This window comes from Cinclus cinclus, chromosome 12, assembly GCF_963662255.1.
Source record: "Cinclus cinclus chromosome 12, bCinCin1.1, whole genome shotgun sequence".
Taxonomy (NCBI): domain Eukaryota; kingdom Metazoa; phylum Chordata; class Aves; order Passeriformes; family Cinclidae; genus Cinclus; species Cinclus cinclus.
In genome coordinates, this window is record NC_085057.1 from 14,569,146 (window position 1) to 14,594,356 (window position 25,211).

At 54.5% G+C, this 25,211-nt stretch overlaps 1 protein-coding gene across 2 annotated transcripts; it reads left to right on the top strand.

Moving 5' to 3' along the window:
- Positions 1–59: 59 nt before the first annotated feature.
- Positions 60–24,384, top strand: TWF2 (twinfilin actin binding protein 2). 2 transcript variants are annotated; one of them, XM_062500734.1, is made up of 9 exons: positions 60–125; positions 9,342–9,419; positions 13,186–13,364; positions 14,589–14,684; positions 15,435–15,539; positions 21,927–22,052; positions 22,144–22,294; positions 22,691–22,812; positions 22,949–24,384. In XM_062500734.1, exons 1-9 carry the CDS (start codon positions 101–103, stop codon positions 23,114–23,116), a joined length of 1,050 nt encoding a protein of 349 aa, XP_062356718.1. In that variant the 5' UTR covers positions 60–100; the 3' UTR covers positions 23,117–24,384. The 2 variants fall into 2 exon arrangements, with proteins under 2 accessions (XP_062356718.1, XP_062356717.1); XM_062500733.1 differs by lacking the exon at positions 60–125 and adding an exon at positions 6,454–6,565.
- The last annotated feature ends 827 nt before the right edge of the window (positions 24,385–25,211 follow it).

Below are 25,211 nucleotides of genomic sequence, written 5' to 3' on the forward strand. Positions count from 1 at the left end.
TGCGGAGCGGAGCGGCCCCGCGCTCCGGAACGGGCGGTGCTGCCTGCCCAGCCGTTTCCTGCCCGGGACGCGGCGGAGCGGAGCCGAGCCGAGCGGAGCCATGACTCACCAGACCGGCATCCACGGTGAGCGGCGCCCGCCGAGCGCTCGCGTTCCCCCGCCCCGTCCCGGGGGCTGCCCCCGCTGCTCGGCCCCGGCCCCGGGCGGGGCTGCCCCTCTGCGCCCCCCGCCATCGGCACCCCCGGGGCCGCGCCCCGCGCATCCCCGGCCCCGCCGCGGCGGGCTGCGGGCGGTGTCGCGACAGCGACGGCGATGGGAGCGATAAGATGAAGGTTCCCGAAGGAGCCGGCAGATTTCCTGCGATTAGCGGGGGAGGGGGACACTGAGTCAAGCTCGGAGAGTTTGGGTGCCAGGAGCGGGTCTGGCCCCGGGGTGCCGCCGGTGCGGGGTTCTCCGGCATCCTTTGTCTGGGATGATGCTCAACACCCGCCCCGACGTGCTGGGACAGATGTGTCCCGCACATCTGCCTGGCCGCAGCTCCGGACACCGCTCCTTGCCCACGGGGCTGCTCGGCTCCAGCGGCTCCCCAGCGTAGCAGAGCTGCGGAGAGCCCGAGCGAATTCCTGCTTCCCGGTTTCTCCGCCCCCAGGACCCAGCCAGCACCCCGACACGACGGCTTCTGCATTTCTGAGTGTGCTTGGTGCATGACTGACTGTGTGTCCTCACGGTATTTCCCTCCTTCCCCCCGCCTTGCCAGCTCAATTAGCAGTATTAACCAGGAGTAGAGGTGCTGCATAATTTATGTAACCGAATCAATATGCGAGCAGGGATGTGAGAGCAGCTGCCCCTGGAGCCCTGGTCTGTGCGGTCGGGTGTGAATCCAGCCCACAGCGTATCCTGGGAGGGAGCTGGGACATTGGCCTCGTAGCTCTCTCCAGTTAGCGCCTTTGTGCCCGGTTAGGAATTTGTTCCTGCTGGTCCTTCATGGCGTTAGCATCCTTCCCCTCCAGTTGCTTCTGGAGGGGCTGTGGCTGAGAAGTGGCCAGCGATGATGCTTAGATGTTTCTCCTGCTTTTGCTCAGGAGAGCTGGTGGTTGTTGATGGTGTGTGGGTTCAGGTTCATTGCTCCTGGCTTGAGCTGAGGTCCCGAAGTTCAGGCTCTAACGAAACCTTCCTTGCTTTGTAAAAATACAACAATAATTTTAAAAAATAAAAATCAGCAGGAGGGACCCCTGCACCCTCCTGAGCTCTGGGTATGCTGGTTTGGGTCGGCAGGGCCTGTTTCACTGTGTACCTCTGGAGGCTGCTGCCTGTTGCTCCCTGGCCATGCCCGGCTGCTCCTGTGCTGCTGCTGTCCTTCCTAGCACCCTGCAGCTGCCAGGGAGGGAGATATGCCAGCTTGGCTCTCTGAGAGCACTAACCTTTGCTGACCTTGGTTGCCCACTGCTTGGCAAACTGTGCCCAGTGCTGGGAGTCACCATGGGCACATGTGTGGGTTGCCTGTAGGACGTGACATGCCCTGTCAGCCGGAAAGGGGAAGGGACTTGACTTCCCCCAAGGAGCTGCAGCGGTGCAGGGTGGGGATGGAGCTGATGACTCTGCCCTGGCAGCAGATTCCTGGGCTGGGGTGGTGTAAAATCCTCCCAGTGGTTGTGGAAAATAGCTGGTGTTGGGTGATCTTGCTGTGCAGCATCTTGGGCATTTCTGGGTTCTCTCTCCATGCCTTGCTGTGCCATCTCTCTTCCGGGAAGCTGCTGCTTCCTCTCTGAATGCAAATCTGCCCCTCCAACACCTGTGACGTACAACTGGGGTGCTGCAGGCTTTAAGGGAACACCACCACCCCGCCACCCCCCCCCCCCCCAGGTGGGTTTGGGATATTTCAGTCTGCCCCATCCGGTCACAGCAGTTGAATTATTCTGTTTGCTCAGCAAAGAGCAGATTCTATATCGAATGAGGAACAGCAATCCCACTGCTACTTTCATCCCCTCTGAGGTCTGTTGTTTGCTGAGGAGGAGGAATCATTCACCTGTTCCTGGTTTCCAGGGCCTTGTTATCTTTGTTTGCACCCAGCATTTTCTGTTTTTTCATTCCCATTTCTCCCGTATTTTCAGGAAGACATCTGTTCCCAGGGGAATTATGATGAGATTCCACGGCTGGCTTAGGGGAGGTTGCAGACAAGCTGAGGAGGGATTTTGCTTGACACTGTCCTAGATCTGTGTGAGGCAGGGTGACGTGGTGTGGAACCCCCAGAGCAGCCCCTGCTGTGATACTCCCACGTCATCCTGGCTTCTGGGGAGAAACAGGTGGTGGGGAAGCAATGTCAGTGAGAGCTGGGGTGTTGGAGAGTGCAATTAAGCCTGAGCCATTCATGCAGGGGCAAGAGGCTCATTATTATTTTTTTAGGTATCCCGGCAGCTCTCTCGAAGGTGTTGGCAGGAAAACCAGGCTGCCACGGAGACTGCTAGGCTGGGGAGGAGGTTGGAAGCTGTCAAAGGGTGCTGTGGGCTTCCTGGGGCTGGAAACCTGCATTTTATTTTAGCTATGGCTGAGAGGATTTATTGAGTGTTTTTTCAGTCCATGTTTTTCTCTGAGTGGCATTAGATTGGAATAGCATTTGCTGCCTGAGCCTAGAACCTTGGGAACGTGATGCTGAGCTGGGGCTTTGATGCTGGTGGGAGGTCATGTGCTTTCAGTTGCTTCTGGGTTCTCTTTCAAGACCACTGGGTAGAGGGAAAAAGTCTCTTAGAGGGTATTTTTTTTTATCTAGAAAGTAGAGAAATCAAATGCATTTTGTTTCTTCAACCCAAAAATAGCTGCTCTTTCTGGGGAAGACAGCAAGATCTGGGGATAAGGGAAGACCTTTGCTCCCATCCACAGCTGAGCTGCCTGCCACTTTCCCCTGGGTGTGGATCTTGCTTTGGGAACGCATGGTAGGAGTGGATGTTTGCTTCAGGAAAAGCATAACCATGGTGCACATGGGCAGGAATGCTGTCAGATGAGCGAAAAAAGAGCAGTGAGGTGGGACCCAGGAGTTGCTGGGTCTGCAAAAGTCTTCATGGAAAGCAAGTAGCTTCCTCACTCTCTAGTGAGAAGAAAGAAGGTCCTTGTCTGCCTATCCACCACATCCTTAGCCCCTCTCCTCTGGCTGTTCTGGGAGGCAGCACTGGCTCCTGAGGCACCTGGATGCACAAATTTGGGGGGCAGCTTTGGAATGTTGGAGGCACCATCTAACCAGAGACATGCCACAAAGTGCCATCAGCAAAGGAAGAGAAGGAGGGATGGCTGGTTCATGGTCCCTTTTATTCATGGGGAACTGAGGGCCCTGGGCTGCTGCAAGGACATTTTTGAGGAGCCAAACCCGGTCTTCTTTTCTGGGACCGCCTTGAAGATTGGTGCCCAGTGGGGGTATGGCCCATAACCAAGTGGAGGGCATGTCAGGATGGCCAGAGTGGCAGCACCAGTGGAAGACCAGGTAAATGCCCTGAGATGTCAAACCACTTGAAGTCACGCACCTGAAGTGGTGGGATAGAGAAAACCTCTGGAAAATATGCAGTGGGAGACAAAATGCAGTGAGACTGTGGCCAGGGTCTGTCCCTGGGTGCCTGCCCCCTCCAATGCACAAACCAGTGCTCTGCTGGTGCCTTTACTGGGTGGGGAAAAGGAACAGCAGCCAGCAGCTTCTGCAAGCAAGGAAGGACCATGTGTGCTGCACCACCGCTCTGCCCCAGCATCCTACTGATGCTGCCTGCAGGCTGAGTGCTGTCTACCCTGGAGCAAGGGAAGGGATGAATAACTCCTATCCAAGGTGGCAAAGTGCAGGCAAGACAGGTCCTGGGCACACATGGAAAATCAGGTGTTGAGAAGCAAATGTCTGGTGTCAGGTCAGTGGCTGAAAGTCTCTGGGCAGGATTTGCACTATGGACCAGGAGCTCTCCCTGTGAAATCCTGCAGGAATACAGTCTAGCCCCACAGAAAATTGGGAGAAAATCTTTGCTTGTCTCCTCTCTGGCACCCTTTTCCCCCCACCCCGCTCCCTTCTTTCTATTTTCTTCTTCTGACATGTGTAGCTTTTTTCCTCAGAAAAGATTCCCTGCAAAGACGTATTTATTTTTTCCATGGTGAGAAATAAAATCCTCTTACTGCTTAAACTGGCCAACCGTGTCCATTGGCAGAAAAGCTCTCTGCAGCAAGCGAGTTGAGCAGGCACTGCATAAAAGAATTACACTGGGAGGATAGACTGAAAATAAGGAGTTTTAGCAGCAGCAAAAACTATTTTATCCCTGTAGCAGTTGTATTCTTTTCTGGATGCCCAGACCAGGAGCTGGGCAGGGAAAGCATGGGTCATGCAGGTATAACCATGTTATTCATCACCACCTTGACTTCTGTCTGGTCAAGCATCCCTGGAACTTGGACAAGTTTTGCCTGGGTTTGTGGCTGGATTTTTGGCAGAGTTTTCCTGTTGCATCCCAGGCACGCTGTGGCTCGGACAGTGAAAGAGATGCAGCCACTTGCAGTCTCATCGAGTTGGAGATGATGTCCAAGGAATGAAAGATTGATGGCCAGGGGCTCGGGTTTCCTGTCGGGAGGGCAAGGTGACTTGATGTATTGAGAGAGGCATCTGTTTCAGGGAGCATGTATTATTGATCTGGGAGCTGGGCACTGCCTGGGGGCCATGGGGAGCAGTCAAATGAGCAAACACCTGTTGCTGCCCCAACAGGTGGGTGAGAGGCTGGAGGAGGGACATGCAGGGGACATGCTGGGGCTGTTGTCTCCTTCCCCGTGCTTCCCTGGAGATTGCTTCACTCTGGCATCCCCAGGGACAGAGTGGCCATGTCTTTGGCTACAGCTGTCATCACTGTTTCTCTCCCCCTCCAGGCTCCTTGCAGCCCGTCTCTGCTCAGAGAAGCTAACTGGGGCTGTGAGCAGCAGAAAAAGGCTCAGTTTGGGAACAGTGTTTGGCAGGGTGGTACCCACGAGCACCATCCTTCAGCAGTTTAAACGGGAGTGATGCTTCAAGCCTGGCACTGGAATCTCCTGGGGACTGATCCAAACGGGCACATCCCAGCACAGGGCAATCCTCTGGCTGCAAGCAGCATGTCTGTCAGTAGGTGCAAGGATCTGGCTGCCCTGCTGCTCCCTGAGCTGGGGGAATCCAAGCTTTGGTCTGCACCTTTTGGGCGGTGCTGCCAGAGAGGAGGCATTGTCCTGCCCTCTCCCCACCAGCTCAAGTTCTTCTTTGGCTGTTTGCCTGTGAGGTCAGGGCCACCTGAAGGCCACTGCTGGCCAGCCATCACCTCCCTGCCATATGTGAGCTGCCCAGCCTGGTGCCCCGGTGTCATCAGCTGGCTCTGCTCAGCCCTCTATCCCAAATGGGCCGGGAGGCTGTGTGGGACAAGGGGACCTGGGACATGCTGTTGTTAGGCTTCCAAATGCAGGTTGCTTGTGAACAGGGGATGACTCATCTGCAGCCTACAAACGAGTGGGAGAGGGAGGTGCTGCAGGACTCAGTGGCTGAAGGCGATTTTGGACTGGGGTCCTAGCCAGGTCTGCTAGGAGGGTCAACAGGGCTTCTTTGTAGGAAGGCCAGAAGGTTCCTCAGATGCCACTGAGCTCATGCTGCCTCAAAGCAGCAACATTTTTCAGAGCAGGGATAGAGACGTGGTGTCCTTCCCAGGGTTTGGTCACCTCAAGATGAAATTTCCCAAATGCCAAGGTGGCTCTTCATGTTTCTGGCTGGAAAACCAGTACAAGCTGTTCATGACTTTTATTCTCTTCCCTGGGCTGACCAGCTGCAGCTCCTTCGGTGGCTCCTACACACTGTGCCCTCTGGCACAGGTGCTGTCTGTGCTGTGCCTTGCTCCTTGCACGATGCGGAGCCTGGGTGTGCTGTTCGTGCTGTGCCTGTGACCTTGTCAGCACCAGATAACATGGTCATGCTCTTGTTCCTGCCTTCACAAATGACTTTACCTGTGGCAGCATGAAGTGACTAACCTGGACTTGGCTTGTGACCCACCTCTCTTCTCTGGGGCTGCTGGACCTTGCCCTGTCTGGTCTGTTTCCCCAGTTATGGTAATTTGCTTCCTATTAAGTTTCATCCTATGTCTTTTTTTCCCAGCCCATTTCTCCAGTCTCCTGAAAGAACAGTGAATTTTTCTCCAGTGCACACTTGCATCACCTCTAGCTTCCCACCTTACAGCTGCAGGAAGCGCTATTGCAGCTGCCAGAAGTGTTCATGGACATATGGATAAACCTACCCCACCACAGGTGCCCAGGACACCTTGCTCGATCCCACCTCTGGTACCTCCCTGAGTGAGTTATCCATGCGGTTTTGTGTCCCTGCCATGGAGGTTCACCACCACCATGTTCCCAAGCTGGCAGCTGACATTTGGAGACACTTAGAAGCTGGGCTGAGACCCCTGAAGCCCACAGGTCTCTGGCTCTGCTGGAGGAAGCATGAGGGATCTCATGCATCTTGGCCTCAGTAGATCCACAGTGGCTGTAGCCCAGCTTGGATTTGTTTCTGGATTATTTGTTCCAGGATTTTCCAGGAACCCATGTCTAGAGGGTGAGTTGGATATGTGGGGCCCTTTCAGTCCTCTGCCCTGTTGCTCCTCCCTCTCCCTTGGTTTTTATGGTTTCTTCACACATGGGTTTTTCAGCTCTTGAGTTGTATCCTGGAGACTTCCTGGCAGGGGATGCCATGAGACACCTTCTCCAGGGTGAGGTCTCCTCCAGCTCTTCCTCCAGAGCTGACTCTGGACTTCTCTATTAATATTCGAGGCACGCAAGCCATCTTGTCAAGTCTGCTGTGCCAATTAAGCCGTAATCATGCCGTAATGAAGCAGTTGCTGAGCTCATGCTCAAACCTTCCTGGTTTATTCCTCTCCCTCCTCACTGGCTCTTGGCTCTGCATTGTGAGAGGCAGAAGAGGACGTTGGTGACACTCTGGTGTTTTTATGTAAATGAAAATTGCTTTAAAAAATGCAGCAGAACTGAATCTTGCAAGCCCCCGTGAAGTTGTTTTTTTTTTTGAAAGCTTTGCTGCTGTCTCCTCTGGGAATAGTCTCCCTCCTTGGAAGACCTTGTGGTATTTCCTGTGGTGCATTTAGCTTCTCTAGCAACATCCAGGCTTTTCCTCATCCCCTTCAGCCCCAGTACCTACACAGACCCCAGTTCTTGGCTGTCACTTGTCAGCCTCTCAACTGCATATCATCTCATCTATTGATCTTCAGGGCATTCCTACCATTTCCAAGTGGGCTACAGGGTTGCATTTGCCCAGACTCCTGATTTTTCAGACCCCCCCACCTGCCTGTGGGTTCTGTGAAGGATGGGGTCAGACTGGAGGGATTTGCAAGCTGGTTAGTGCTGCCAGAGCTTTCCTATTTCTTCCCTGAAGCTGATGCTATAGAAACATCAAAGAGCAATGTTACTCTCTCATAGTTTTGTGGTGTAATAGGGATTGGTGAAACTTAGTGCTTATGAAGAGCTTCTGTCTCCTCCATGAGGTTTCCTGGGTGTATAAATGTCTTTTTCCCTTCCTCTTCCGCCCTGTGTGTGTGCAATAACCACAGATGCTGCCAGAAGGAAACAGCCACTTTCAATAGGGAAAGGGGCTAAAAATACCAGAGTATCCTTGGTTGGGCACAGCAGGAGCGGGCTGAGCTCCCAGCTGGCACTGGGAATGTCTGCTCTGGGAGGTGGGAGAGCTACATGCCTTGATGCTGTTGGGGGAAGCATGCTTGTTGTGGGATTACAGCAGCAAACCTTCTGTTTGTCCACTAAAATGCCATTAAGGAGTGTCGTGCCTTTGCTGGGGTGTCTGTGTGCCCATTCCTGCAGAGTCCTGTCAGAATGGCATCTCTGGGTTTGTATGGGAGCTGCTGCCTGCAGGGGAGTCTTCTTCTTCCTCATGTGTGCCTCTTCTCTCCGTGGGAGGAGAAGCCCCCAGACCTCTGTTCAGGCAGGCTGTGAGCTGGTGGAGCAGATGAATCACAGAGGTGTCACTTGCGGGGGGACAGGTGGGAGTTTCCTGGGAGCTCCCCAGGGATTCCTCCTCCCGGGGCTGGGGGAGCTGCAGGCAGTGTCCAAACCCAGGGTCTGCCTCCCGGGTACAGAGGGCACCATGGAGTGACAGTCACTGGCCACCCTTGTCCCTTGTGCGGATAACATCGGGGCTTCTCCTGGGACTGTGCCAAGGGTGGTGCCCAGTGCTGGAGGGACTGCAGGGAATGGATATGGTTTTTGTAGGGGTGGCTTCCTCTGCCAAGTGCCTTAGGTGTGGGTGCTCTCGGGCTACAGGTTCCTTCCTGCTGCTGGCTCTTTTGGCACAGCAAAGCACTGGGAATGGAGGGGCTGCTGGTGGAGATTCCAAGCAAGGATCCTGGTGTGGGTTGAGGGGCGTCAGCCCAGTTCTCTCATCTTTACAACACCAGTTTCTCTAACAACTCAAACGGCCCCCATTCCTGCATGGCTGCATCCAGGAAAAGGCTTGGGTGGCTTTAGGGGGAGCCAGGCCAGGACATGATGCTTGTTTGGGGATTGGCCCTCAGAGCCACATCTCCTGGGCTTTACCTTCATACAGAGCATGTCCCGAGTGGCACAGGGAGCTCTGGGCCAGTGATGCTTCCAGGGTGGGCAGATGGAGCCTCCAGTGCTGGCTGTGGGCTGCTCCTTCAGCATCCTGTGCCTTCAGCTGCCTCCTGGTAGGATGCTGAAGATTGGTTGCCATTGCCTGGTGCTCAGGGAGCAGGGTGAGGAGGAATATTCCCTGAAACACTTCCCAAAAGCCTCCTGCAATCCAAGCCCTGCTAGCTCCAGAGCAAAACCCTGGGGCTGTTGCCTTTCCCTTCCCCAAGGGCTCCGCTTCAAACCAGCATCTTCAGTTTGGAGTTGTGCTAGTTCCCAGCCACCCGGGAGCAGCATCCTGCCATGTGTCACAAGCCCAGGACATCCTCTAGCCACCCTGACTGTTGTGCCAGCCCTGCTGCTCTGTAAAGTGAATCAACTTGTCACTTGAGCTCTCCCTGCCTGCACTGGCCAAGCCATCATCTAAATTTGGGTGATTATGTTCACCCAGGCCAAGTATCAGGTTCTGTGGATCACATGTGCTCCCAGCTGCTATTTAACTCTGGCACCTCAGGGAGACACAGCACTTCTCTCCCAGCTTTTTGGGTTTTGTATTATTGTTATTTTTTATTATATTTTTTTTGGCACCAGAGATTTTTTTTTTTAAGTTTTAAATTTCTATCTTGCCAAGTTGATCCCCTTTCTGGTCAGTCACTGAGCAACCCAGCACCTGCTTTGATTGCTAAATCTGATCACGATGTTTTTGGTTCTTTCAGCCACCACAGAATTAAGGGATTTTTTTGCCAAAGCCCGAAATGGTTCAGTTCGGCTCATCAAGGTCGTCATTGAGGACGGTAAGTCCCACTTTTAAGTGCTTTGATTTGCACTCTGTCTATTCTCTGTTTCCTCTCCTCCTTTCTTCTTCACCACTGCAGCACCAGCTTGTGTTTTTGGAAACCTCAAGGAAAATGCTGCCAGGGCTTCTGGGCATGTGGGAGCCCAGACCTGAGATGCAAACCCAAACTTTGGGTGTGCTGGTGAGCAGCTCCTGGAGCCCCAGGGCAGCTCCAGGGGAGCAGTGACTTTGCCAGAAGAGCAATGCCAGCCTGGGATTGGTGCTCTGTGGAGGCTTTTGCTGCTGCTGTGTCATATTTTATTATGGGATCCCTGTGACAGGCTGCTGAAGGGACCCTGGGACCTCTCTTGGGGATGATGCACAGGCATCTTCCTTCTCAGAGGTGTCATCCCACACCTGGCAAGGAGATGCTGGGGTCAGAGGGGTGTTCTGTGGCTCAAGGCCCAGCACAGGCCCGCAGTGGCATCCCGTGAGGAATGCCACACTCTAAGACCCATCCCATCCATGGGGCTGCCCCTAGTCCAGGATACAGGCTGGCACCAGCCTTGCCTGTTTTTATTCCATGGAATGGATCCTTTGGGTGGCCTCTGCATCTGTCAAGCAAGTGAGCAGGGCTAAGCACTGATTGAATGTCCCAGGGGCGGGGAGCTGCTCTGGTGTAGGTTTTCCATCACCTCGGCCTCATACAATTGCATATGAATGACTTGTTTCTCATGGCAGTGGGGACATTGCTGCTCTGCCAAGCTGCTGTCACCACCTCCCCTGGGTGGGCAAACACTGAGTTTGATGTGGTTGTAAGGAGCCTGTGGTCATAAGGAGCCCACCTGACCTTTGGAGAGGCCACAACGTCCTGTTCAGAAGAGCAGCGTGACTGGAAATGCGTGGGGCACATCAGTGGGACTGCAGCAAGGCTCAGCAGTGTTGGCTTTGTCCTTGGCAAGGTCCCCATTGTTGGGGGATGAAGCATCCACATTGTTTCTTTGGAGTCTCTGACAAAAATGTTGTGCCATCAGCTTCTTTTGCTTTTAAAAAGTGGGAATCAGGTTTGTGGTAGGATAGATCATGCCTGTAACTAAGCTTGAACTTGGGATGCTTAGGGCTTGTGCCACTGGTTTTGGGTTGTGGCTGCTGATGCCAGCGAGGGAGACTTCTTATCACCAATGGAAAACTGGAAAACTCTGCTCTGGTTGAATGGGATTTATTTATCATTGTCAGCAGCAGAGCCACACTCTTCTGTCACACAGGGGACATCAGCCTGCTGGTACCCAACAGAGAAGGACCTTTGGGCACTAACGAGTGGCAGATGTCACAGCTAGACAGATGGATGCTCACCCTGGAAGGGAGGTGTCCAGAACTGCCTGGAGAGGACATGTCAGCTGCCCTGCCTGAGCAGGGGATGTGGAAGAGGAGCCTCCGTCTTTGCTGGCTGGCTTGCAGCATCTTTTTCCTTTTGGAGAATTTGTCCTGGGGCATTTTGCAGCAGGCAGCAGTGAGTAGAGGGAGAAGAAGATGGTGCAAGGAGCCTTATGGCAGATGCTCTGTGTCTAAGCATCTCCAAGACCACCATTGTGGCTGAGTTACCCTTTGGGAGCAATTTGAGAGGTCATTTTGCTTTTGGAGAGCTACTGGGAAGAGCTGAGATTGGATGGAGGAGGGAGTAGGGGAGCAGGATGTGCACCAAGACTCAGCAGCAGTTTCCCAGTATGAGAGCAGCTTGTGCTCCAGTGTGTTTTCAGATGATGCTCTGCTCTTCACTGTCAGCAGGATTTGGCACAAGATTGGCTTTGTGGACTTCCCTGTTGGATGCATTTCTTTACTCATAGGTGATGGTGTGCACTGAGTTTTGCAGATTTGCACCCTCCAGAGCTGTGGGCAGGACTCCCTAGCAGAGCCATTTCAAAGCAAGGCAGGGAGTGCTGGGGGCACCTCGAGAGGCAGAAACACTCCCAGCTCTGCTCTTCCAGCAGCAGCTCCTGGTACAAACAGAGCCTGATACAGCCAGGGTTGTATAACTTTGTTGAAGGATGTCTGCTCTGAGTTCCCCCTTTCTAACACTTCCCAAGGAAGAAAATTTGTCCCTGAATGGGTTGATCAGAGCTGCAAAGAGCTCAGGGGAGAGTTGAAGGCTGTCAGCTCCTGCAGCACGGCTGGGGTCCGGCTGAGTCAGAGCCTGGAATAGCCTGAAGTGACTCAGCACTGATTGCTTTGTGCAAAGCGGGAGGTGTTGGTTTGTTTTGCAGACAGAGATACCTTCGAGCTGCCAGTGGGTTTGGCCCTGCTAAATTCCTGCAGTTTCTTCAGGATCGCAGGTCTTTGTGATGCACAAATCCATTCACTTAGCTTTGTGTTTATTTTAGGAGTACACTAAGGTTCTTACTCTTCCCTTTCTCAATACAGGTAGTTTTGCTAAAGGTAAAGTATTTCAGACACCTTGTTCTCTGCTGTCCTTGTTACTGAACCAGCAGCTTGTGCCACCCATGCTGCACAAATAACTGGATTCAGTAGTGGTGGCAGATGCCAGGGCAGTGCTGGGCAGGGGAGGGCTATGCTACTGTCGTAGGGCATGTCCTGCCTGGGTGGGAAGAAGGAGTGAATAATTCCTTCCAAACCCTTCATTCCTCAACTTCCTTCATTCCTTCAAAGCTTTCCTGCTATGAGATTTGGAGCTGCTGAGCTGAATGTGCTGGGAATGGAGAGGGTTGTGCCCCAGCCAAGGGCTCCCTGGCTCCCAGTGGGCATCAGAGCTGTGGGCTGAGGTCCTGGCAGGGCATGTGCCTGGCCAAGCATGCCCTCAAGTGCTAATTGTCCAAGACCCCAAAACATTTTCCTTTGGCACCTCCAGAACTTCCTACATCTTGTTCTGAATCCCATAATCTTCCCCCAGGTCTTTCTGCATCTACAAATGGAGTAAAAATACAGGCTGTTTTCCAGCAACCTATGCTGGTATCCCCAGCACCACCACTTTTCCACCCAGCCATCTCAGACCTTGACTTCACCCTTGCCAGGGTGTGGATTCACGTCTGTAGGATGCCTGTGCCAGTGCCCAGCTTACAGGGATCCTAGTCCCACTGCCACATGTGTAGCAGCTGAAAATAATGCCTTGAGGTGTGTGTGAAATACACAGGTTACTTCCAGAGGCTGGGGCTCTCCTGGCAGCATGGTCCCCCTCCAGTCTGGGGACTGTGGGACATCCCTGCTGCCCAAACACATGGGCTTTGGGTATCAGCTCTGATTTTGACCCCTGTGAGGTTACGGGAAATCCAGTGAGAGCAGCTTTGACTCATCATCCTGGATTTTGCTGAGACCATTACTTTTCTCAGCACCCAAAATGTAGGTTGTTCTCTGTGTCCCTGCTGAGGTGTTCTAGTGACCCTTGGGCTTGTCCAGGTGGGATGGGGGAGGTCTTGTGGTCCCTGTGAGCAAGAAGGGATGGTTTGGGACTGCAGAGCTGGAGGGAGAAGAATGGAAGGAAGTCACAGGTGCTCACCAGAGAGGAAACTTTGCTGGTAAGAAACACAGGAGAGGAAAAGATGGCTGACAGGAAGCTGGCAGAAAACCAGCCCTCCACAGCAGCCACAGCCCCATGGTCCCTCCTGGGGTGTCATCCCAGGAACTGTACACTCCTGCATGAGTCTTGAGCTCATAATTTGTTCTTGTGCAGTACAGCATCATTGGTGGTGGTGGAGCTGCAGTGAACACTTAGTGAGCTGCCACCTGGTCCTCTCCTTTCATCTAACACCACCTTTCCTGTCTTCTCCTTGCAGAGCAGCTCGTGCTGGGAGCCCACAAAGAGCTGTCCCGGCGCTGGGATGCTGACTATGACACCTTTGTGCTGCCCTTGCTGGATGAGCAGCAGCCCTGCTATGTGCTGTACCGCCTGGACAGCCAGAATGCCCAGGGTTACGAGTGGCTCTTCATCTCCTGGTCCCCTGACAGCTCCCCGGTGAGCTCCAGGCCCTGGCAGCCAGCCTGGAGACAGGGATGTGCTGTGGGAGGTGCTGGGCAAAGGGACTTTGCCCTGGAGTTGGGGAGGAGTGTTCACACCCTTGGTGGTGGTGCCTGGGTTGAGAAATGGAGACTGCTGTGGGGATGGAGAATCTTTTAAGGCACAAAGAGACACACTGGGATTGTGTCTCTATTTCAGTGCTACTTGAGGAGGTGAAGGAGCCGGGATGTAGAGGGGGGAGTGGAGTGGATCATGAGGTCAGGATGGAGACATCCCACTGTGGCTCTGGCCATTGCTGGGAAGAGCTACCAGTGACACTGATTCCAGCCTGATGCAGAGTGGCTGCCAGCCCTTCTCCAGGCCTTGCTCCAAAACCAGCTGTTGGAAAGTGGGCACAGAAGAGCTGGTCGGATGGGAAGCAGGTTTAGAGGGTGTCAATGGGGTACAGCTTGGAAAATGCCATCCTGTTGAGCTCATCTCTATAATGGGTCTGAGATTTACTGATGTGTTAACATGTGTGCCTGTCTTATATATTTATGTGTGCATCTATATGTATATATATATATTCCAATGTATATATTTATTATATATTCTATAAGCTAGATCTATTTACTGCCACATTAATACATGCACTGGTCGCATATATAAATATATATATATATATATATATATATGAGTAATATATATGTAATTTTATATGCATGTGCATATTTGTGCACGTGTACATGTACATATACATCTGTATATATAATAATATATTTTTTAAATATGAATATCTTTCAACAAACCACAGAGGCTTTTACTGCAGGAGCACGGTGTGCCCAGGAGCACTTGCCAAAGCTCTTCCCTGCATTTTACAGAATGATGCAGTAGAAGTGCCAAAGGCAAAAGTAATTTTAAGTGGCTCTGTGATAATTTGTGCCTCCTCTAACCCAGGTGCTGGTGGGAAATAGTGCTCTGGAGCTCAGGGACTGGAAAGCAAAGCATGGAATAAACTGTTGGATTGTGGGCAGCATTTGGCAAGGCTGCAGCCCCTGAAATAGTGCTGGTGGGTTTTCCTAGCTGATCCCTACCTAGGGATGCTGCCATTGAGTTAGAAACTCAGCTAGGAGCTCCCAGGAGAGGCTGAGGTGTGTGGAGGCTGTGGTGAGGTGGTGGCTGGGCACACTGGACACCTCTCTGGTCCCCTGTGTGACAGCAGTGCCACCCCTGTCCTGGCAGGTCCGGCTGAAGATGCTGTATGCTGCCACCAGAGCCACGGTGAAGAAGGAGTTTGGAGGGGGACACATAAAGGATGAGATGTTTGGCACAGTGAAGGTATGGTGGAGGGTTCTGGGCAGCCTTTTGGGTCTGACCCTGAGCTTCAGAGCCTGCCTGGAGCTCAGTGTGCGGGTGGTAGGGTGTGGGATGCTGGTGTTTGGTGAGGGAACAGCAGGGTGTTGGTCCTTCAGACTGCTCTGTGCATGGCCAGTGCTGCTTTCTCCTGCCTGCATGGCTGTGATCTGTGATAGGGAGTGTGGAAGAGGTGGGAGGAAGGCTGCAAGATGTGGAGCTGTATGCTGAATGGGAGAAGTGCCAGGTGGTGGCAGTGTCACTGCAGCAGTGAGAGCTGCCTCCATGCTGGGGATATCCACAGCCTTGCATGGAGGTTTCTTCTCTTCCATGGGCAAAGGGAGCTGCACAGCCAGGGCCTCCTGGAGACCAGTCCTGCCGGGGCCTCTGGGACTGGTGGAGCCAGGGAGCATTCCTGCTCTTCTCCAAGGTCCCTCTGCTGCTCCTGGGCTATGGGCCCTCCCTTTTCCTCTCACTTCCATGCTCATGAGCTTCATCAAACAGCCAGAGGAGCCCACTGCCACAGCCATGGGTAACTGGGGAGGGGCAGGGTGGGCAGAACAGACAAATGGAGTGTGGGATTTGCATGGAGGAATCCAAGAGCCTTAAGGTTGATCGTCCTGGTCAGGAGGGAGGAGACTCGCTGGGTTGCTCAGACTCACCTTAAGGCTAGGGGTACATCCAGCCCTGCAGCGATGACCACCCATGACACTTGCCCTGTGCCTCTGTCTGCAGGAGGACGTGTCCCTGAATGGTTACCAGAAGCACGTGTCCTCCTGCTCTGCCCCAGCCCCGCTGACCGCAGCTGAGCAGGAGCTCCAGCAGATCCGCATCAACGAGGTGGGTGTGCAGGAGGGATGGGTGTGCAGGAAGGATGGGTGTGCAGGGGAGGTGGGTGTGCAGGAGGGATGGGTGTGCAGGAGGGATGGGTGTGCAGGGGAGGTGGGTGTGCAGGAGGGATGGGTGTGCAGGGGAGGTGGGTGTGCAGGAGGGATGGGTGTGCAGGAAGGATGGGTGTGCAGGGGAGGTGGGTGTGCAGGAGGGATGGGTGTGCAGGGGAGGTGGGTGTGCAGGAGGGATGGGTGTGCAGGAAGGATGGGTGTGCAGGAAGGATGGGTGTGCAGGGGAGGTGGGTGTGCAGGAGGGATGGGTGTGCAGGGGAGGTGGGTGTGCAGGAGGGATGGGTGTGCAGGAGGGATGGGTGTGCAGGAGGGATGGGTGTGCAGGGGAGGTGGGTGTGCAGGAGGGATGGGTGTGCAGGAGGGATGGGTGTGCAGGAAGGATGGGTGTGCAGGGGAGGTGGGTGTGCAGGAGGGATGGGTGTGCAGGAGGGATGGGTGTGCAGGGGAGGTGGGTGTGCAGGAGGGATGGGTGTGCAGGAGGGATGGGTGTGCAGGAGGGATGGGTGTGCAGGGGAGGTGGGTGTGCAGGAGGGATGGGTGTGCAGGAGGGATGGGTGTGCAGGAAGGATGGGTGTGCAGGGGAGGTGGGTGTGCAGGAGGGATGGGTGTGCAGGAGGGATGGGTGTGCAGGAAGGATGGGTGTGCAGGGGAGGTGGGTGTGCAGGAGGGATGGGTGTGCAGGGGGGGTGGGTGTGCAGGGGGGGGTGGGTGTGCAGGAGGGATGGGTGTGCAGGAGGGATGGGTGTGCAGGAGGGATGGGTGTGCAGGGGGGGTGGGTGTGCAGGAGGGATGGGTGTGCAGGGGGGGTGGGTGTGCAGGAGGGATGGGTGTGCAGGAGGGATGGGTGTGCAGGGGGGGTGGGTGTGCAGGAGGGATGGGTGTGCAGGAAGGATGGGTGTGCAGGGGAGGTGGGTGTGCAGGAGGGATGGGTGTGCAGGGGAGGTGGGTGTGCAGGAGGGATGGGTGTGCAGGAGGGATGGGTGTGCAGGAGGGATGGGTGTGCAGGGGAGGTGGGTGTGCAGGAGGGATGGGTGTGCAGGAGGGATGGGTGTGCAGGAAGGATGGGTGTGCAGGGGAGGTGGGTGTGCAGGAGGGATGGGTGTGCAGGAGGGATGGGTGTGCAGGAAGGATGGGTGTGCAGGGGAGGTGGGTGTGCAGGAGGGATGGGTGTGCAGGGGGGGTGGGTGTGCAGGAGGGATGGGTGTGCAGGGGAGGTGGGTGTGCAGGAGGGATGGGTGTGCAGGAGGGATGGGTGTGCAGGAGGGATGGGTGTGCAGGGGAGGTGGGTGTGCAGGAGGGATGGGTGTGCAGGGGGGGTGGGTGTGCAGGGGGGGTGGGTGTGCAGGAGGGATGGGTGTGCAGGAGGGATGGGTGTGCAGGAGGGATGGGTGTGCAGGGGGGGTGGGTGTGCAGGAGGGATGGGTGTGCAGGAGGGATGGGTGTGCAGGGGAGGTGGGTATGCAGGGGAGGGATGGGTGTGCAGGGGGGGTGGGTGTGCAGGAGGAATGGGTGTGCAGGGGAGGTGGGTGTGCAGCAGGGGAGGGTGTGCAGCACGGTTGGGTGTCTGACTGCCCTGTGAGTGGAGCCTGAGACCCTCTGGGCACAAAGGGGTGAATGATGCAGGGAGTGAGCATTCAGGTAAAAGGACTGGCTCATTTTGACTTCACTCTCTGCCATTTAAACCATTCCTGCCCTTCTCAAGGTGGATAAGCACTCTCACAGTCAAACTGGTAACATAAAGAGGATTTTACATTACTCTTTTTTTTCCCCTTGCTTGTACATTAGCTCAGGACTGTGTTTTGCTGACAGTCAGAAGATGACTGGAGCTGAAAGCATGTCTAACCTGTGGGTATTGGAGCAAAAGCCAGAGCTGAGTTTGAAGATAGGGATGGCAGGAAGAATTCAGGCTTATCTTTGGACTGCAGCAGCATTCTCTCTCATACACTTCCTTTATGTCTATAAACATGAGGGATGCTGTCTCAAGAAATACAGATCTTAGCCTGCATTTGGGGGTTTATGTGCTAGAAAGGATGTGAAAGTGGCACAGGGTAGGGCTGGGGACACAAAAGGCTGTGTCACCATTGTTCCCTGCTGGCCTTTCACAGCCTCTGTGGTGGTGTGACACACTGAGACAGAAAAGGGGGTGTGCTCACTGTGTGGGAAGATCACCTGAAAGCAGTATTTTTGTGGGGGGTGGGGGAGTTTCCCTTAGATGCATGGCAAGCTTTCCTCTCTAGAGGAGCATCCCTCTCTTCTGCCTGTGCTGAGCCTGTGGTGCTCTTGGATGGATCAGGATATGTGTGGGAGATGTGAAGCCAATCAGCTTCATGTCTTTAATTAATAGCACAGATGAGGCAGGAAGTTTCTACCTGTTGAAGCAGGTCTGGGGGTGATTTCCACCTGCCAAAGCAGGTCTGCAGGTGGCAAAGTTGAGGGATATTTGGGAGATGCCACCAAGGGGTGGTCTCCACCAGGTGAGTCTTAGGGGAGTTATCCCAGGTCCTAGCCTGGGGGCCTGGGCAGAATTTGTTCTGTAGGATCCAAGGAGATGCCCATGTTTGGAGAAGAGAGGTGCTGATGGTGACTGGGTGGCTTGTTTGGCACCTTGGGACATCTGGACTTGATGATCCTTGAGGGTCTCTTTTGACTCAGCTGATTCTGTGATCTGCCATCACCTTGTCTGGCCTGTGCTGCAGGATTAACTAGTTTTGGGGGGCTGTTGGGGTGTGTTTTCCAGGGTCATACAGCCCAGGTAAGTGGTGCTTGTGATGCTCATTGATCTGCCTCATTCTCCTTCCCTCCCATCCTTGCCTTTGTGAGATGCAGCTCCTGGATGGAGGTGCTGCTGCTCTGTGGTTTGTTGGGGGTTATTTTAAGGGAAAATGGTCCTCTGTGTCAGCCTGGGCCACAGGGAGGAGTCACTGACATTAAGAAAAAGATGAAGATGAATATATTTTTGTCTGTGGATTTAGGGATGGTAAGCAGCAAGTGCTGGGTGTGCTAAGGAGTCTCTGTGTTGGTGTTAACAGTGATGCTTCCAGCCTTGTTCATTGCCTGCAGCTTGCAGGGTCCCTTCTACACAGGGTCAAGGGGCTTGCACGTGGCAGTTGAGTTTGGGGGAGCAGATCCAGTGCATAAAAATAAGTGGGGAGGATCAGCACTGACCTGGGGATCAGCCCTGGGGCAAGCCCTGACCTCAGCACTTCTGTGTGTCTGCCCAGGCCCTGCAAGGTCCAGGAGCCTGTGCTTGTGTTCAACCAATCCATTAGGATTTCAGAAGGGACACAAGGGATATGGCTTCTCTAAAAGCCACCAGCCCACAAGTGCTTTGCTGTGCTCCTTGCCTGGAGCTGCTGCTGGGCCCCACTCCCCTCTCCTCTCATGCTGTTGCCTTGCAGCCTTCCAAGACATTGGCCAGATTTGCACATGGCTGTGTTTGTGGTCAGGCAGAAGCAGCCTGGGATCCTCCCCAGCCACCAGATGGGTGCAGAGAGGGAGTGGGAAGAGAAGGGCAGGATAGCCTGAAGGGACAGGTGAAGGCTGCAGGGCAGCAGCTTCAGGGCCAGCACAGCAGCTTTTGACACTGAGCAAGGAAGGACTCAGCTTTGCACATCCCCCAGGGAGCTTCCCAGCCTTTGGGAAAGCAGGTTTTAGGCTGTGGTTTGAGGATTGGATGGACAGAGGTGATGTTGTGAGTTAACCTCCTTTATGATAGCTGGGTGAGAGCTCATGCAAATTTGCCACCTGCTTTATATATATATTTTTAATAGCTGGAAAATGCCAGCTTTACTGAGCTGATAGTTGTCAGCAGACCGTGGGCTAAGACACAGATTTGAATTTGGCATTGAGCTCAACACCCACAACTGGGGAGTCTTTGTAGAAGTGTTGCAGGTTCAGAAACATGGGTGGAGGGAGAGCTGGGCATCTCACTGGTGGGGCAGAGGAAGGCAGCCTTGGAGCTGGGAGAGGAGGCAGGAGAACTGAGAAGAAACAAAGGTGAAGGCCATGAGGACTTTGCCATAAGAAATGCTCCTTATGCAGGGTCAGCAGCACACCAGGAGGGAGGAAAGAGGAGGAGAAAATCTAACCTAAAGAAAAGGAGATAAAATAACCTCCCAGGCAAGCCTGCTGCTTGCAAGGTTGGGAGGCTGGGATGCAGCACATGCTCAGCTGTCCCATGCACTGCTCCTACGCTGCGCCTTAGGGAGTGTTTCAGGCAGCCAGTTTTTAATGTTTTTGAAAAGGGAGGGAGTAGAAAACACAGAGGTATATGAGGGAGTTAGTGTTGCTGGGACAAATTTCCGTCTCTTGGTGTTTTTGGATTTCAGAGTGCTTTGTGTCAGAGCTAAGGTCTCTGTGGTCCTACTGTAAGTCTCCTGGTCCTCTTGCATTTATGGGAGAGAAAGCTGGGGTTCTGGAGGTGTTGGCAGTGCTTATGTCCTTGTGCTGCACCTCTCCACAGGGTGGGACCAGGTGAACTTGTATGTGTCCTTAATCCCTGGGCACTTGCCCTCAGGCCCTTGCTGGTGCCAGGGCACCCTGTGGGATGGTAGGACAGCAGAGCTGGAGGTCAGCTGGACTTCGTGCCCACATGAGCAATTATTCCCCTTTCCCAAGGGCTACACATCAACCCTGCTCATCCTCCAGGATGCCTGGCATGGATAGAGGCATTTTTTTTCCTCACAAACCTTCCATATATGCTCCTTGGTGGAGGATAGACCAAAAGCTATTGCTGCAAGTGTTGTACCTCCTCCAGACCCTGGGTTGGGGCCACCGTGACTGGGGAGCCAGGAGGAGATGGGGCAGGGGTGGGCTTTGAACAGGGATGTTGGTGGAGACCCTGCACACCCAGGCATGGGACTGCCCAGGCTCTTTCTCCCAGCACTGGCATCTCCTGTGTCGTTTTTGCTGCTCTCCCTGCCCACATCCCTGGGATCAGCCTTCTCTGTCCTCCAGCAGAGAGGTGGTGCAGCTTCCTCCTCCTGGCCCGTCAATGTGTCCCCCTCCCTTCTCCTGTCACACGAGCCCCCCTCCCTGCGCCGGGTGCCATTGACAGTGTGTCTCCTCTCCCCACGCTCGCAGGATTCCTGTTCCCAAGACTCAAGCACTGAGATGGTAGGCTGCTCTGCCTGCTTGATGCCCAGTTTTTCCTTCTGGCAGTGTTTTCCTGCATGCTCTGTTCTGGGCATCTGGCTCCATCATCTCCCCAGAGTGTGGGAACTGTGTGGGGCTGCTGTAACAAAGGACAGCCTGTAATGAGACCCACTTTGGTGCTGCTGACTGGTTTTGAGATGTCAGCTCAAACTTCTGTGTTTCTTTTGGCATGCCTTGACTTCTCTTCCTTTTCTCTATCAGGGGGAGGGAAACAAAGAAAAAAAAAAAACAAAACCATAAAGGTTGGACTCTATCCAAACTCCCCAAAACTGATCCCAAAGGAAAGGGACCCACGCTCACTGCAGAGCACCTGGAATAGTGTTGCTGGAGTGTTTCCCTGGGAGGGGGTCTTGAGGTGGGAGGGGCTCCTCTGCCATGGGGGTGACACCATCTCCCTGTATCCTGTATTCTGTGGCAGATGGTGGGGGGCTGTTGCTGCTGCCCATCGCTGGTAGAGTACCCCGACCCCGAGGAGGTATGGTGTGCCCGCCGCGTCCTGCCCTTCTCCCCAGTCCCCACCAGGGACCCATGCTGGGGCTGGATGGAGGCACCTGCAGCCATTTGATGTCTCTGCAATCTCATTCTCGCCCCTCTTTGAAGTGGGGTTTGGTCTCCTGGACTAGGGGGTTTGCTCGGGATATAGCTGGCGGCCTCTGCCTTGTAGGGGTTGTGGGGAAAATTGTGGCTGGGATCTTTCTGAGCTGTGCAACTCCAATCCCCAACTCCGGCATTGGAGGGAGTGTCTGTGTGCTGCAGTTAAACCCACTGAGGAAGGTGGGGTGCCCAGCTGAGTGCTGTGATTTCAGGGCTTCTCCTGTCACCCACAGGCTGCAGAGATGATCAGAGAGGACACGTGCCAGTGCTTGTACAGCATCCCTGCCAGAGATTCACTGGGAAACATTGGTTTTGAGCTGGGCTTTGCTGAGAGTGAATCAGGAGGTGTGGGGGTGCATGGCTGGGGCTGGGTGATGTCCTGGAGAGATGGGATGGTGACAAGCACCACCATCCTGAGCCTGGCTGACTCTCAGTGATGTAATGCCATGATCCCTGTGGGACAGGTGTCAGACAGCTCCTTGGATAACAGCTTTTAGCTGCAGAAGCAGCTGGCTTTCCTATTCCTCCCTACCCTTTGCCACTGTGCCCTGACACTTGAGGTGGTCTCCATCCCCAGGTGAAGACAGAGATAAGCGTGGAGAGCAAGCACCAGACACTGCAGGGCCTGGCCTTCCCCCTGCAGCTGGATGCCCAGCAAGCCATCCAGGCTCTCAAGCAGAAGAAAATCAACTACATCCAGCTGGTAGGTCCTGCAGATGGCTTCTCTGTGCCCCACACCCCACATCCTGCTCCTGTCTCTCACTCCCATCTGCTCCCTGTCCCCTCTGTCTCAGAAGTTGGATCTGGAGCGGGAGACCATTGACCTGGTGCACACGAGCCCCACAGAGATTTCTGACCTGCCCAAGAGGATCCCCCAGGACTCTGCTCGCTACCATTTCTTCCTGTACAAGCACTCACACGAGGGAGACTATTTGGAGTCTGTTGGTGAGAGCCTCAGCACTGGGAAGGGCCAGTTCAAGCCTATGCCAATCCCTGTTTTCCCTGGCCCATTGGTTGTGTGGGAAGCAAGCAGGGATGGGGATAGGGATGGTGCATCAGGAAGCCTTGAGTCAGTTCCCTTGTGTGGTGGGTGCTGGCAAACCCTTTGGTGCCATGTGCAGTGTAGGTCTCTGGGTGCTGCCACAGAGGATTTGGTGTTATACTCTGTTGTTACTCCTCTGCTGTTACAGGAGTACCAGGGGAGATTTGGGAGGGGTGGTGGATGGGACGGCTCACCCTCTGTTGCTGGATGTTGTCTGAGATGTGAGCAGGGCGGGATGCAGCCCGTGCTCCCTGGCCATGAGCCCAGGCAGTGCCACGAGCCCTGCTCTCTTTCTGCAGTCTTTATCTACTCCATGCCTGGCTACAAGTGCAGCATTAAGGAGCGCATGCTCTACTCCAGCTGCAAGAGCCGGTTGCTGGACACTGTGGAGCAGGAATTTTGCCTGGAGATAGCCAAGAAGGTGAGTGTGAGCTGGACACTGCCAAGGGACTGTGCTACAGCCTCGATCCGGGGCTTGGGGGACAGTTGGGTGCCCCAAAGGTGCCCGTCAATCCCAGGTGAGCTGCTGAGCCCCCGTTTGCCTTTGCTGGGCGCAGATCGAGATCGACGACGGCGCGGAGCTGACGGCGGAGTTCCTGTATGAGGAGGTGCACCCCAAGCAGCACGCCTTCAAGCAGGCCTTTGCCAAGCCCAAGGGGCCCGTGGGCAAGCGGGGACAGAAGCGGCTGATCAAGGGGCCGGGCGAGAACGGCGAGGACAGTTAGATCCTGCAGGGCTGGTGCTGAACGGACACCATCCCTGCGGCGCTTCCCGCCCTCCTCTCCGCTGACCTGGGGATCTTTCCCTCCATCTCAGCCTTTTTGGTTTTTTTGTTGTTGTTTTTTTACCTTTTTTTTTTTTTTTTCCTGTTTCATTCCTTTTTTAAACATCTGGATGGCTTGTGGCACCTGGGGGCAGAGCGATCGGGAGGGTTCAAGGTTGTTGCTCTTTCTTTTCCTCGTGTCCTTGTGCAAGCCCCAGGGCTGCGGGGGGAGGATGGGAGCGGCAGAGCCGTGTCCCCAGCCTTGCTCCTGTCCCCCTCAGGGTCACGGCCACTGCTCTTGGTGTTCCCTGGGTGACTGAAGAACACACTCACCTGAAAGCTGCTCTATGCAAAGGGAAGGGGGTGGTGTGGGGGATTCCTGTTTGAAAAGAGAAAATGCTTCTTTCCCTGCCCCCACCAGCCTCCAGAGTTTGTTCCCCTGTCCCACTCTTGGTGTGCACAGCCCCTCTGCCCCAGGCCTGGAGCGATCCCGCACCCCCTCAGGGTGTGGGCAGGACCCCCTTTGGGGTGGGCTTTGCTTCCTGTGGGATGGGAGCTTCTCCCTGCAGAGAGCCAGGCAGCGGGAGGTGGAAGTTCCCCACTGAGTCCTGAGCTCAGCCTGGACCTGGGGCAAGGTCACTGCCTTTGGGTGATGTTTGCATCTCCTTTTTGAACTGCCCCAGTAAGGTCTTCCCCCTCAGAAGGAGCTGTTGCAGCCCTGACTCAGCCCCATTCCTGTTTAGGATGGGAGCTGAGGGGTTCCTGAGCCCTGGTTCCCCCACTCTCCGTTCCCCAGCTCCCACCATTACCTTACCCCCCAGCTTCTCAGCTGGGTCTCTGGGCTGGGGCAGCCCCATGTCTCAATAATCACATGGGCTACCCCAAATCCTTGTGGGGGGAAGTGTGTCAGCCCCTGTGTGCCCCCAGGGATGTCCCCAGCCACTAAGGGCCATCATCAGCTCCACGGTCTGAGCTTGAGTGTTTTGGGCTGCACTGGGGTCCTGGGGGAGGGCCCCTTGCTGCTGGGTACCAGCAAGGATTCAAGAGCCACCTGCCTCCCTGAGAGGATGGAAAAAGGGTCAGTGAAACCTGCCCTCTGCTTTCCAGCTGTGGCAGTGAACGTCCTGATGTTGCCTTGGCCTCAGTGGAATCAGGGGGTTGAAGCTGGGGGGAGCAGAGCACACTGTACTGAACGCTGTATTTTCTAAAGAATAAAGTATTTTTAAAACAGTCTGATGCTCTTTGGAGATCCCCTGGGTTCTGTATGTTTGGGCATGCAGCTGTGGATTCTGGAGCTGCAAAGCAAATTGTTTGGACATTGTGAGCCAGGAGCCAGCAACTCTCACAATCTGCCTCCCCTGGCTGAGTCCAGCCTCACCACCTTGAAGGACATCCACGCTTCAGTCCAGGGACTGGCACAACCACACTGTTTGGCAGAGATTTTTACACTGAGCCACTCCACAACTGCCACTCGAGCTGGCTGCAGGAGGCAGCATCCCTGCTCAGCCCAGCTTTCCTTGTTTTAATGGTTGGTGATCTTGCAAGGTTGTGAAGATACTCCTGGGGCTGTTCTCTTGCCTGGAGTGCACTCCTGCCTGGCCATGAGAAGGGAAGGCAGGAAGATGCAGAGCCAAGAGAAGAATCGAGAATGCCTGTATTGGGAATGCCTGCAGAATGGGGTCTGCCTTCATCCTAGGCTCCAAATCCTCCCACTCCTCATCCATGTCAGGGCATTGCCATGGCTCAGCTTTACCCTCCATGCCTGGGATGAGATGGAACATTTGCAAAGCCAGCTGTAAAACGTTTCAAAAAAAGGTTAAAAGAAAAAAAAAATCCAATGCTGAATTAGTTTCCCTTTGACATGGGGAAGGAGGAGGGAAGATGCTGCTGTGCAGGAAGCAGCCTCAGTACAGGAAAGCTCCCTCTGTATATAAATGCTAATAAGCCTGGCTGATGCCACCGGTCATTTGACAAGCTGAGTCACCATTCTCCTTTGGATCTTGCTCCCCTTCTGTGCTCGGTAGTTCCTAACTTGCCCAAATATTGAGGGGGACTGA